At 36.9% G+C, this 15,232-nt stretch overlaps 2 protein-coding genes across 2 annotated transcripts in view; one reads left to right on the top strand and one right to left on the bottom strand.

The window, feature by feature from the left end:
- TRPC5 (transient receptor potential cation channel subfamily C member 5) overlaps positions 1-15,232 on the top strand; it is a 178,250-nt gene that overhangs the window by 42,581 nt on the left and 120,437 nt on the right. The gene's annotated exons all lie outside the window — the stretch shown is intronic.
- Positions 1,417-1,746, bottom strand: TRPC5OS (TRPC5 opposite strand). The gene has a single exon (XM_039874759.1). The coding sequence runs from the start codon at positions 1,744-1,746 to the stop codon at positions 1,417-1,419; it is 330 nt and encodes a 109-aa protein (XP_039730693.1).

The following is a 15,232-nucleotide window of genomic DNA, read 5'->3' as shown; positions in this document are numbered from 1 at the left end:
TTGACTTTTATGAGTCATTTCTACACAATTTGCATATAGCACTTTGTTGAATGGCACACTTTTATGTCTTTATCTAGTTGTTGCTTGTGTCGCATGATGAAAAGGCTGTTCTCCAGGAAGGAGGACCATAGTGTCCATGGGGTTGTCTGAAGGGTAGCTATTCTTCCAAATGGCATGGAATTAGTACCATCAGTGAATTTCCTGCATATTTATTTGGCCCCTTTCTGTTTTGATATGGGGGTCCTCTAAACATTACGTTTTCCCCTTCTGGTATCTATAGAATTATTGTGGCTAAATACCAGTTCACACTTGTTTACATTCATATTGTTTACATCTCTCAATAGTTAAGATTTCTATATCAAAGCTGCAGCAGGTTCACTATAATAAGTCTATTAGATCTTCTTTATAAATTTAGTTATACCAAATTAAATATACTTTATCCACTTCTACTTGTGAACCATAATCTCTAAGCCTATACTGTGAGTGTTTTGACTTTCCAGTGGTGAATAGTCCTTGTAGGGCTTTATCTAGCCCTTCTAGTACTAGTACTTCTCTCTTGCTATTTGGTATAATTTGCCATTTCCATTTGGGGCACAATACTGCAGAGTAGTTACAATGTGGGTCAGCATTTCAGTAAACTGTCCTGCATTGGAAACTCCTGGCCTCAGCTTTTTCAAAGGTTTCTCCCTGGCCAAAGTTATCTGAAAAACTTTTTGCAGTTTTATTATCTGGTATATGCTGCCTTTTCAGAATTATTTCCCCTAGTCTGCTATGGCATACTTTTGTTGAAATATTCCATCCTAAAGGCCTAGTATGGGGGCCTTTTTAAGTAAGGAGTTATATCTTCTTAAGTATAAGTGTCCCAATATTGTCCTGTCAATGTAAATGTATTCGCTATAAAGCCATCCTGGGGGATATGCCTCTCTTAGTTTCCATTCATTGTAGAACACTGAAATTGGGTCTCAAGATGTAATACAGTTCATCAGGTCTTCACTCCAGTGTTAGGTGAGTTTTCTTTTCTTTGCTATTGTTTGCTCCTCTTATCAGGAATCCTAGCAGGACAAGTACAAGTAAAGAAAGAATCGTATGGCTAAAGCCAGAGCTTTTAAAATAAATACAAAGGAGAAAAGAGCCTCTGCTGGAAGTAAATCAAATATTACTTGTTCTATGAGATATTAGTAATGAAAATGCACAGAACTAGGAGAAAACTCATACTGCTAATATTCAGAAACATCAGAAAATATTTGAAACAGGAACTAGGAGAAAACTCATATCGCTAGTATTCAGAAACATCAGAAAATATTTGAAACAGAGGAACTAGGAGAAAACTCATATTGCTAATATTCAGAAACATCAGAAAATATTTGAAACAGAGAAACAATCAGTTCTCACATACTGGTAGAGGCAAATTAGGTCTTATCCACTTAAGTCATCGTTTATACTGGAGAGTACATCTTCATATAAGTTTTCTGTATCTAACATAGCTTGATCTATATCAAACATTAGATCTTCATCTTCTCTTGGTGTAAGTATTGATTCTAAATCTGAGAGATCAGGGAGGTCTGGTAGTGAAGCTTCCTCAGAAGAAGGTGGATTTGCTGCTGCCTGTTCTGCTGTATGATTTTGCTCCACAAAAGGAACTTGTTCTTGTGAAATTAACTGTAAGATCTCTTCAGCTATTTTTATTAACTGGGCTACACAATCAACAAGCCCACCAACTAGTGCAGGGACTGACACAGCCTCCATGCTTCAATGCTCTCCTCAGTAGATAAAATATGACTAAAAGCTGTAGCAAGTGGGCTCTTGGTGACAATGGATCTTGTGGGGCTGGCAATGGTTCTGTGGTTGGTTGGTCAAGAAACTGGGGTGGTGATATGATTATGATGATGATCAAATACAGAATGAGGCCAGTGGTCCTATAACACTTTTTGATAAAGTTGATGAACCTCCCACAAAATTTATGTGTGGTACTCTTGTTTGTACTGGTAGTCAACTGCTATTATGACCATCAGACATATTGTCACAGCCAAGAGAAAACAGCAAAGTAGATCTAATAATAGAAAAGAGAAATATAAAGATTAGTATCCTTGAGCCTTCATCCAACATACAGGTTCTGGCTATAGGATTAAGTTGAAAGGGTATCCCTAGATATACCTCCTCCTTTTCCGTTGACCTTATGAGGATCTACTACTCATACTCTCCTTTAAATCTGTCATCATCTTTATCTCTTCTTAGAAGATTTTAGAACAAAGTGTGCATATGTAGTTCATCTATCTTTCTTGAATATATCTATTCAAGAAAGGAAGATACATTCACCCAGTCCTTTGTTTAACTCTGTCTTTATGAGCGCCTTTGCTTCATTGCCTTTTATATATGGTGCTCCTAAATTCTTCCTGTGTTTTTAATAATCCATTCATTAAAGTTTCTAATTGTCTCTGTAGCCTAGAGAATTTATAGTAAATGACAGTCCTACTTTCTCTGTCTTTTGACAAATTTTGGGCAACTTCTGTTATAAAATTAGTTCCCTGATTATTTCCTGTTACTGCCAATCCAAATCTAGCATAGAGTTCCTCAAATTTTGTCTAAAGCAATGGTCATACTACTCTCATCTGCATGTCTGATGTGCTTTGCAAACCCCTTTCTAAGTAAGTTTATATTTCTATAAGGCAATATTATTTTTTTAAAAAATCTAGGGATTGGCCCAATATAACCTACCTGTCATATTTGTCTGGTTAACCACCTCCGACTCCCCTTAAACATGAGTTATATATAGGGGTTTCTGGTCAAGAGGGTAGAGTAAGTAAACACTGTGCTTACCTCCTCTCATGACCACATCAAAATTACAACTAAAACAGCCATCATTGAGAATCACCTGAAATCTAGTTGAACAGAAGTCCTACAACTGGGGACACACAGAAGAGGCCACCTTGAGACTGGTAGGAGGGGTGGAGACGTGGAATAGGCTGGTCCCACACCCACGTGTGGCGGTGTTGAATCAGGAGGGATATCTCAGCTGCAGAGGTACCCCCGGAGAAGTGAGAGGTCCCAGCCCAGACTGGGCTCCCCAGTCCAAGGTTTCAGTGCCAGGAAGAGAAGTCCCCACAACTTCTAGCTGTGAAAACCAACAGAGATTGTAGCTGAGTGAGATGGAGGGCCACTACAGGCACAAACATTCCTCTTAAGGGGCACATGCATGAACTCGCTGATAGACTCACTTGCTCTGAGCTCCAGCACTGGGGCAGCAGATGAAAGGCACCAGAGACATACAGGGAAGAACTGAGTTGTCTGGCTTCAAGGCAAGGGCTAGAGGGGCAGCTTTATCCCAGACAGAAGTACTGGCAGAGGGCACTGTCCCCTTGTTGAGCACTCTTCTCTCTCGGCATGCAGACACAGGCAGCCACCACAGCTGAGTCTCTCTCAAATTGGCTAACATTGGTCACTCTGCTCTGGTGACTCCCTGAGACCCCGCCTTACCCAAATTGCAGGCTGGGCCAAGCCATTTCCAGTGGTTTTTCATACAAATGGCCTCTCTTGGCTTATGCTATGGACTTTCCTAAAATCTTTCAAAATTTCAAAAAATTTAAACATGGAACATCTGGACTCAGCATGCCTTGTACCTCTTGTTGGGCAGCACCAAGGCCAGCACTAGCGGCAGCCAGCCTCAGGTTGTGGCTTAGCCTCTCGAGGCACATCCAAGCCTAGTGTGGGTAGCAACCATTTACAGGTTGGTGGCTCATGCCAGGTGGCAACTAGGAAGCCCTGCCTGCATGCCTGGTGACCAGCTTCGGTCTGAGCTAGAGCACCACCCAAGGCCACATCAAAGGACAACACACCCAAAGGGCAGACTGGACAGCACCAGAGCCCTGCTAAAGCAAATGTGACCCATAGGGTAAGCCCCTGCACAGCAGCTCCTCTACTATAGTCACAACCAGTCTTCACAACCAATCAGTCTGAGGGTGAGTCTCTCCCACTGATGTACAAACAGCAACCAAGGCTCAACCAAAACAGGAAGGCATACACAAGCTACACATGGGACACACGTGGAGCACCAGCTCAGGTACCCAGAGAGACTGTACCACTGGGCCCCACAGAACAGCAACTACATAAGACCAGGAGACATAGCAGCCCTACCTAGTACACAGAAACAAACAAGGGAAGCAGCCAAAAGAGGGAAACAAAAAAATGTCCCAAATGAAAGAAAAAAACAAAGCTCCAGAAAAAGAACTAAACAAAATGAAGGCAAATAATTTACCAGAGGCAGAGTTCAAAACACTGATTATAATGATGCTCAGTGAACTTAGGTGAAGAGTAGAAAAACTCTGGAAGAACTTTAACAAAGAGACAGAAAATATGAAAATGGGATAGTAAACAGAATAAAGAACCGGTCAGAATGAAGACTATAGAGCTTTGGAAAAACGGTGAAGTGAGAGACGTCCCTATATCTCTCCCCTTGAAACAACGATAAGCTGAACATCTAAAACTGAACAACAACAAAAACAAAAAACAAAAAACACCCAAACTACACACCAGCATGTCTGAGCGTGGGATCTGCGCATAAGAGCTATCATAGGTCATAACCCTGGGTGTCAGTCAGTGGACTGGGAGAAATAAAGATGCTGCCTCTCACAGCCACCGGAGCTCCCTGGAGGAGGGAGGCGGGGAGGGGAGAAGGAGCAGTGAGTTCGGGCGGCGAGTTCCCTGGGAAAGTTGTGAGCTCTCCATGGCTGGCTGGTTGCAGGGCCCAGTCATCAGAGCAGAAATCAGAGAAGCAGCCAGCATAAAAGTAACAGTTAATTTTTATGGACTGCAAGTGCAAAACTGAGACTGAACTGCAGCCCCTAACCCCAGCCTATAGAGGACTCTCCCCCCATACCCTCTGAGACCGAATACCGCAGAGCCCCAGGAGAATCTGGGCAAATGCTGCCAAGACTGTTCCTAACACTGACAGGGATTGACACTGAAGGTAAGGACCATGATTAAATATCTATCAGAAAATAAAAAGGCATTTTTAAAGCAGGGATCCAAGAGGCTTGACGCCACCTATTGGAAACCAAAACAAAAGTGCCTGCATTGCAGCAGGCTAAAGAGAGACCTTTAAATAATAAATCTTCTTTGTCGAAAAAAAGCAGAATACATTTACATTAATGCCCAGGCGGAGAAACAGTCCATTAAACACCATGAACAACCAAGGTGATGAGGCATTTCAGAAATAAAAAGAAAAATCTCCAGAAAAGAAGCTTACAGACATAGAAATATGTGACTTAAATGACAGAGAATTCAGGATGGTACTTCTGAAAAATAGTCAGTGAGTTCCAAATTGAGTCATATTGACAATTTCAGAAATTGACAAAACAACTAGATGGGCAGAGCAAGGAGACTGAAACCCTCAAAAAGAACAGAATAGATCTTCTAGAGATTGAAAAAAACTGCAAGATTTGAAAAATGAAATAGCAAGCTTGGGAAATAGAGTCAACAAAATGGAGGAAAGGATCAGTGATGTCTAGACAGAAATCTAGAAATAAATCAGAAGGAAGAAGAGAAAAGCTGCAGAATGAAAAATAATGAAAGAGAAATTCAAGAACTAGCTGATACCTAGTTCCTTTCTAATCCCTGTTCCTTTTTCCTTGCCTTCGATAATGCCCATTATTCTTATGTTTCTTCATCAGGAGAAAAACATAAGAATAATGAGCATTATCGAAGGCAAGGAAAAGGAACAGGGATTAGAAAGCATTTTCAGACAAATAGTTGACGAGACTTTACCAAATCTAAGAAATGAGCTGGAGCTTGGAATTCAAGAAGTCAATAGAACACCCAGTTATCTCAACCCAAAAAGGCCTTCACCAAGACCCATTGTATTAAAATTATCAAAAATCAATGAAAAAGACAGAATTCACAAGGCAGCCAGGGAGAAAAAAGCTGTAACTTTTAAAGGTAAATACATTAGATTATACTCGGACTTCTAAGCGCAAACCTTACAAGCCAGAAAGGAATGGAATCAAATATTTAAACTATTAAGTGAAAGGAACTACCAGCCTAGAATAATGTATCCAGCTAAGCTCTCCTTTAGATATGAAGGAGAAATTAAGGCTTTTCCAGACATATAAAAATTGAGGGAATACTCCACTAAGAGGCCTGAACTAAAGGAAATACTGAAAGGGGTTAGCTCACCTAAAACAAAACAACAACAACGAAAAATACATAATTAAGAGTAAAGTGACTATCAAGCAAATAGAATCAGAGGAATGCAACCCTTACGAAGAACAGGGCAGTATAAACTTAAATAATAATAAGAGAATTGTTATAACAAGATAGTAATGAATGTTCAGCATACATAGGGACAAATGGGAGACAACAATGACTGAAAAGGAAAGGATTCAAAGATTCAAATTTGCAAAGGGGAATGAAGATAAGGCATGCACAGAAGAAAATGGACGACTGTATATACAGAAATATCCTTTACATATTCATAATGGTAACCACATGCCAAAGATTCAGAACCAAAGTATATAACATAAAACAAGAAGGACCAGAGGGAAAAACAATAAAACCAAAACATAAGAAAAGAAACAGAAACACGAGGACAAGTAAGCAATGGAAACACCAAGCTACTAGAAAGCAAAAGATAAAATGGCTATAAGAAAACCTCATATTTCAATAATCACCCTAAATGCAAATGGACTGAATTCACCAGTAAAAAGGCACAGAGTTGCAGAATGAATCAAAAAACAAAAACCCAACCATAGGAGGCCTCTAGGAGACATATCTCAGCTCCAAAGACAAATATAGACTCAAAGTGAAAGGGTGGAAAATGACATTTCAGCAAATGGCATTCAGAGAAAAGTGGGAGTGGTGATACTAATATCAGACAAAATAGACTTCAAAATAAAAAAGGTAAAGAAGGATACTGTGGAACACTTCACAATGATAAAAGGAATCATGCACCAAGAAGACAAAACACTTATTAATATCTATGCTCCCAATGAGGGAGCCCCAAAGTATGTAAAGCAATTACTAACGTTAACTAACGGAAGAAACAGACCAAAACACTATCATACTAGGGGACCTAAATACCACACTGTCAGATATGGACAGATCATCCAAACAGAAAATTAATAAGGAAATAACATCCTTAAAGGACACATTAGACCAACTGGACATAACTGACATTTACAGAGCCTTCCACCCAAAAACAGTTGCTTATACATTCTTCTCTAATGCACATGGAACATTCTCAAGAAGACCACATACTTGGACACAGAGAGAGCTTCAACAAAAATAAGAGGGTTGAAATCATACCAACCATATTCTCTGTTGATATGCTTTGAAACTAGAGATCAACTGCAGAAAGAAAGCAGGAAGAACCACAAATACATGGAGATTAAACAACATGCTACTGAAGAATAACTAGTTCAGAGAAGAAATAAAAAGAGAGATCAAGAGATACATAGAAATGAATGAAAATGACAGTACAACATATCGAAACATTTGAGACAAAATAATTGCCACAAAATAATAAAATACCTAGGAATCAATCTAATGTAACATGTGAAGGACCTATATAATGAAATCTATAAGACCCTATTAAAAGAAATCGAAGGAGATGTAAAGATATGGAAAGATATTCCATGATCTTGGATTGGAAGAATTAACATAGTTAAAATGACCTTATTACCTAAAGCATTACACAGATTTAATAAGATAAAAGTAGTCATAAGAAGAAATTTCATATCATTACAGGCCTAACTCCAAAAACAAAAAAGAGCCCACATAAACAATTCAACGCTTCATCTTAAAAAACTAGACAAGGAAGACCAAATGAGGCCTAAAGTCAGTAGAAGGAAAGAAATAATCAAAATTAGAGCAGAAATAAATGAAATTGGAAAAAAAAACGATAAAATAAATAAATGCAACAAAGATCTGGTTCTTTGATAAGGTTAATAAAATTGACAAACCCCTGGTAAGACTCATTGAAGGAAACAGAAAAAGGACACAAATAAACAAAATCAGGGATGAAAGAGTGGAAATTACAACTGACATCGCAGAAATACAAAGGATCATGCAAAAATACTATGAAAAAGTATATAACATCAAGTTTAATAACCTAGAGTAATGGACCAGTAGAAAAATACAACCTTCCAAGACTGAATCAAGAAGAACTGGAAAATCCAAATAGACTGATCAGCAGTATAGAAATTGAAACAATTATCAAAAACCTACCAAAAAAGAAAAGTTCAGGACCAGATGACTTCACCAGTGAATTCTACCAAACATTCAAAGAAGATTTAATATCTATTCTCCTCAAACTATTCCAAGAAATCAAAGAGGAGGCCAATATTACTCTGATACCAAAACCTGGTAAAGATAACACACACAAAAAAAGAAAACTAACTCATTTTATGAGGCCAATATTACTCTGATACCAAAACCTGGTAAAGATAACACACACAAAAAAAGAAAACTACACACCAATATCTCTCATGAACACCGATGCAAAATCCTAAATAAGATACTAGCGAACCAAATACAGCAACATATTAAAAAGATTATATACAACGATTAAGTGGGGTTCATCCCAGAGGCACAGGGATAATTCAACATACGCAAATCAATTAATGTGATACACCACATAAACAAATTAAAACATAACAACCAAATGATCGTATCAATAGATGAAGAAAAAGCCTTCAACAAGATACAGCATCCATTTATGATGAAAACACTTCACAAAATCGGTGTAGAAGGAAAGTGCGTTAACATAATAAAGGCCATCTCTGACAAACCCTCAGCCAACATTATACTGAACGGTGAAAAACTAAAAATCTTCCCTCTAAGATCAGGAACAAAGCAAGACTGTCCACTATCGCCACTGTTATTCAATACAACATTGGAGGTCCTAGCGAGTGCAATCAGACAAGAGAAAGATATAAAAGGCATCTAAATAGGAAACGAAGAAGTCAAACTGTCACTATTTGTGGATGACATGATTCTCTATATAGAAAACCCTAAAGACTCCACAAGAACACTACTAGAAACAATAAGCAAATACAGTAAAGTTTCTAGATACAAAATCGATGTTCAAAAATCCATAGCATTCCTTTACTCTAATACGAAGTGTCAGAAGAAGAAGTGGTAAAAATAATTTTTTTTATTAATTGCCACAAAATAATAAAATACCTAGGAATCAATCTAATGTAACATGTGAAGGACCTATATAATGAAATCTATAAGACCCTATTAAAAGAAATCGAAAGAGATGTAAAGATATGGAAAGATATTCCATGTTCTTGGATTGGAAGAATTAACATAGTTAAAATGACCTTATTACCTAAAGCATTATACAGATTTAATGTAATTCCCATCACATCTCATCAGCACTTTTTAAAGAAATAGAACAAAAAATCATCAGATTTGTATGGAACCACAAAAGACCCTTAATTGCCAAAGCCATCCTGAGAAAAAAGAACTAGGCTGGAGGCATCACTCTGCCAGACTTCAAATTATACTAAATAGTGACAGTAATCGAAACGGCATGGTATTGGCAGAAAAACAGACACACAGACCAGTGCAATAAAATTGAGAATCCATAAGTAAACTCATGTGAACATGGGCAAATAATTTTCGTCAATAAAGCCAAAAAGATACAGTAGAGAAAGGAAAGCCTCTTCAATAAATGGTGCTGAGAAAACGGGAAAGCCATCTGCTAAAGAATAAAACTAGACTGCTGTCTATCACCACACACCAAAATTAACTCAAAATGGATTAAGGACCTGAATATAAGACCTGAAACAATAAAATGCATAGAAGAAAACATAGGAACTAAAAACTCAAGGACCTTGGACTTAAAGAGGATTTTATGAATTTGACCTCAAAAGCAAGGGAAGTAAAAGCTAAAATAAATGAATGGGCGGGACTACATCAAACTAAAAAGCTTCTGCATAGCAAAAGATAGCGTCAATTAGGTAAAGAGACCAACATCTGAATGGGAAAATATATTTGCAAGCAATGTTTCCGATAAGGGCCTAATATCCAAAATATACAAAGAACTCATACGGCTCAGTAACAACAACAAAAAAACAAATGATCCAATCAAAAAATGGGCAGAGGACTTGAACAGACACTTCTCCCTAGAGGGCATACAAATGGCCAAAAAATATATGAAAAGATGCTCAACATCACTAGCTATTAGGGAAATGCAAATCAAAACCACAATGAGATACCATCTCACACCTGATAGAATAGCTCTAATCAACAGGACAATTAATAACAAATGTTGGAGAGGATGTGGGGAAAAAAGGAAGCCTCATACACTGCTGGTGGGACTGCAAATTGGTACAGCCACTATGGAAGACAGTATAGAGGTTCTTCAAAAACTAAGAATTTATCTACCATATGATCCAGCAATCTCTCTACTGGGTATTTACCCCAAAGTCTTGAGAACATATATCCGAAAAGATATTTGCACACCAATGTTCAGAGCAGCATTATTCATGGTGGCCAAGACATGTAAACAACTGAAGTATCTTACAACAGACGATTCAAAAAATAATATATACAATAGAATATTACTCAGCTATAAGAAGAGATGAAATATTGCCATTTGTGACAACATGTATTGACCTTGAGATAATCATGCTATGTGAAATAAGCCAGACAGAAAACTGGGAAATCATATGATATCACTTATATGTGGGATATAAATCTAAAAGCAACAAACAAATATTATAAACAAAAGAGACTCATTGACATGGCAATAGACTAGTGGTTTTCAGAGGTAGTTGGTAGGTAGGGGTAGGCAGATGGGGTAAAAGGAGTCACATACGTGGTGACAGAAAGAAATCTAATTATGAGCAGTGAACTCAAATGCCATATATATATATATATATATATATATATATAGAACTTACTGTTGTAATATATATATTACTTACTGTTGAATTGTACTCTTGAAACTTATTAGATTTCGTTAACCAATGTTACCATAATAAATTTAAAAAAAAAAAGATAATAAGGTAGCAGAAAACACCCAATCAGAACAGCAGCAAGGAAAAAGAATCCAAAAATATGAGGATTGGTAAAGTGGCCTCTGGGACAACATCAAGCATACCATTCCATCATAGGAATATCAAAAAGAGAAGACAGAGAACAACGAATTGAAAACATATTTCAAGAAAAAATGACGGAAAACTTCCCTAACCTAGTGAAGGAAACAGATGTACAAGCCCAGGAAGCACAGAGTCCCAAACAACATGAACCCAAAGAAGCCCACCCCAGGATACATCATTAAAATGCTAAATGTTAAAGACAAAGAGAGAATCTTAAAAGCAACAAGAGAAAAATCAATTAGTTACCTACTAGGGAGCACCCATAAGACTGTCAGCTGACTTCTCAACCAAAACTTTGCAGGCCAGAAGGGATTGGCACAAAATATTCAAAGTGATGAAAAGCAGACCTACAACCATGATTACTCTACCCAGCAAAGCTATCATTTAGAATCAAAGGACAGAGAAAGAGTTTCTCAGACAAGAAAAAGCTAAAGGAGTTCATCACCACCAAGCCAGTATCACAAGCAATGTCGGAGGCACTTCTTTAAGAAGCAGGAAAAAAAAGATAAAGAAATATGAATAATAAAATGGCAATAACTACATATCTATCAACAATTACTTTAATTATAAATGAATTCAATGCTCAAATCAAAAGATGTAGGGTGGCTCAATGGATACAAAAACAAGACCATAATTATCCTGCCTACAAGAGACTCACTTTGGATCGAAAGACATACAGAGACTGAGTAAAAGAATGGAAAAAGATGTTTCATGAAAATGAAACCAACAACAACAACAATAACAAAAGGTGGAATAGCAGTACTTATACCATACAAAACAGACTTTAAAACAAAGCCTATATATATATAACAAAAGACAAAAAAGGACCGAGTTATCTCACTTTTGGGAATGTATCCAAAGAAACCTAAAACACTACTTTGAAGAGACATGTTAATCCATATGTTCACTGCAGCATTCTTTACAATAGTCAAGCTATGGAAGCTACCTGGGTGTCCATCAATGGATGAATAGACAAATAAGAGGTGGTACATATATACAATGGAATATTACTATGCCATAAAAAAATAAAATCTTGTCATTTCCAACAACATGAATAGACCTAAAGCATACTGTAATGAAAGGAATAAGTCATACAGAAAGACAAATACCATATGATTTCACTTACATGTTGAACTTAAAGAATAAAATAAACAAATAAAACAGAAACAAACTCATAGAAACAGAATATTTTGATAGTTCCCAGAAGGAAGGGAAGTTGGGGGTGAGTGGAAGAGAGGAAGGGATTAAGAAGTGCAAATTGGAATAACTAAATAGTTATGGGGATGTAAAGTACAGCATAAGGAATGTACTCGATAATATTGTAATAATTATGTATGGTGTCAGATGGGTACTAGATTTATCGGAGTGATCACTTTGTAACTAATATAAATGTCTAATCACTATGTTATACAGCTGAAACTAATATAATATTATATGCCAGCTGTAATTAAAAAATAAAAAATATTTTTAAAATGAGATATATAAATAAATAAATAAAAGTCACAGAGATGAGATGTACAGCATATGGAAAATAATCAATATTTTCGTAATAACTTTGTATGGTGACAGATGGTTACTAGACTACTGTGGTGACTACATCATAAGGAATATAAATGTCTAATCACTATGTTGTATACCTGAAACTAATATTGAATGTCGACTATACTTTATTAAAAAGTGTGTTAAGGATACAAGTTCTTAGTAATTTGACATCTCAAATTGCTTGCTTGCTTGTTTGTTTCATAGTTTGTTTTCTTTCACTCTTTCTCCTCTGCTTACCTAGAACATTCATGTCCCTATGCCCTGAGTTCTCCTGTGTCAATTCTGCAACCTTAAATTGAACTGACAAGAGAAGTGAGTAGGGACTTAGGGTCCCCAAGACTGCAGAGTCTACATTAGTTTTTGGTGATCTGATTCTCTTTAGTTTAAGTAGATTATTCTGTCTTTACATTCTGATGAGCTTGTATATGTCCTACATAAATTCCTTTCATTGGTTTCGTTCATATCTCCCTTTACCAGATTGTTCTTCCTGCTATAGCTCAGTCTGTAGTTTTACATTAAAACCTATATTTCCAGTGCATGGCTGATCAGTGTAGCTATATACCTTTGGCTGTGTATTTTCTTGGACATGTATACACATCTAATTTCTAGCTACTAGTCCTGCAAATTAGGCCGGTTCTCTCTCCAGCCTCAGTGAAGTTTCTACTGGTGGAGAGTATTAGGAAGCAGCCATCCATCTCACTCCTTTAGGATAATGCCAAATATATTATTGCTCTGTTTCCAACAGTTCAGACCAGAATGAGGTCCAGCTGATTGTACTCCTTAGACCTTTATTGAAGTAAAGCAGATCATCATTCAGATAGTTTGTGATTTTCACATGGAACTTTTTGGTCTCCATAGGGTCTAGTTCAAACCACTCAGTTATAAACTATCTCCACTTAGCATAAATCCTGTCAGAACCAAACTTTTTTTGGTCAAAAAAAATCCTGACAGTAGAAATAGGGTTTGCCCTATAATTATGGTCAAAAACATGATGACCAGAAGGCATAATTTTGGTTAGAGGCAACTTTCCATATGAAATATGGGAGAATGGGTACTAGAGGCAGAGAAGTTTGTTTTATAACTCAAAGTATCTCTGCTTTTTAAAAAATTTATTTATTTTAATTAGTTTCAAATATACAGTACATTGGTTACACATTTACTGAGAGGAAAAAGCAGTCTAATGGGAAGGAATAATTAAAATAGATCATGCAAGGAATTTGCCATTAATGTAGAGCTGAATCAGCTCATCAGAAGGGAAACACAGAAGAAAAGTTATGTGTTAAATTTTACTCTCAAGAAAATGTCTCTGGAGGGAAGCTGTGGACTTGAAGAAATATTTAAATAAACCTTACTTTACCTTAAAAAAATAAAAATAAATAAATTTTACTAAAAAGCACAATCACATTTTTCAAAGGAAGCAGTAACCCATGATAGTCCCCATAGCCCAAGGGTGATAGGAACACACTCACACAATACCTATTTAACTTCTGGCTTCCCCTTCACTCAGTTTTTTCTCAGCTTCTCTACCTTCTTCTACAACTCTTTTATGCCTCCTCTTGATCTATATACCTCCATTTCTTTACCTATGTGGTTTGTTCTATTTCACTTTTTCTTTTGTCTCCATCTTCCACTATCCCCTCCCGTCATCTTTTCTTCTATCTATCTCTAAACTGGGAAAATTTTAGAAATAAATTATATTCTATTTATCAAATTAATATTTCATTTATAGAGTCTCACATTACACAATTTAAATATAAAAGGCAGAGGTAGAACATTTCATATTTTGCTATCTTATGAAGACAAATGTAGTTACTTATTACTTATACAATCCTTGATTTATTTTGTCTATTATTTGGTCAGTTTTGATGGGGAAAAAAAATTCCTGACCTAGTCTTAACCAATGTGGACAACTGTGTTAGCTATTCCACAATTCCTATATTTAAAGCAACCTCAAACCTAGGAGCTGGGGTGAGGGGAGGGCAGAGAAGATGTTGAGAAACTCCTAAGTACTGCAGTACTAAGAAAGAGTATACCACCAGCTTATTCCAGTTATAATTTCCGAAGCAATCAATCACTGACACCTCAGTTTGCCTAAAGGGGTATTTTGTATAGTTTATGCCTAGCTCCAAATCACCTTAAGGGCCTTTTTATTAGCTGTTCCCTCTGCCTGGGATCCCTTTTCCCTCAGAAAAAAAAATGGCTTCTTGTCGTTTTAGTCTCAGCTTAAATATCATCTCTTCAGATTTTTGACCCTCCATTCTGGAAAAGCCCCCGAATCATCCCTGTCTCATTATGCATACAGTGCATTTTTGGATCATGGCACCTATAATTACTTTGTTATTTTCTTGTTTATTTATTTTTCTGTCTCCCATCCCACCCCCATAAACATATAGACTAAAATGTGCCATGAGATTGGGAAGCTTGTCTATTTTGCTTTCTGCTGTAGCTCCAGAAGCACAAAATAGAGGCTGCCACATAGTAGGTAATCGGTGTTGCTGAATAAAGAAAGGGAAAGAGAAAACGAGGAACAACTTTTACCTCTTTTACTCAGTAAATATTATCAGGTTTCAACTATGCATGAGATAGCA

The sequence above is a fragment of the Pteropus medius genome, unplaced genomic scaffold, assembly GCF_902729225.1.
Source record: "Pteropus medius unplaced genomic scaffold, Ma_sr-lr_union100, whole genome shotgun sequence".
In the NCBI taxonomy this organism is placed as follows: Eukaryota; Metazoa; Chordata; class Mammalia; order Chiroptera; family Pteropodidae; genus Pteropus; species Pteropus medius.
Note: the sequence above shows the minus strand (reverse complement) of the source record. Positions and strands in the feature narration are given on the sequence as shown.

Excerpts from the sequence above, each read along its gene's own strand:
- TRPC5OS (XM_039874759.1), bottom strand. The coding sequence starts at position 1,746 with ATGGAGGCTGTGTCAGTCCCTGCACTAGTTGGTGGGCTTGTTGATTGT.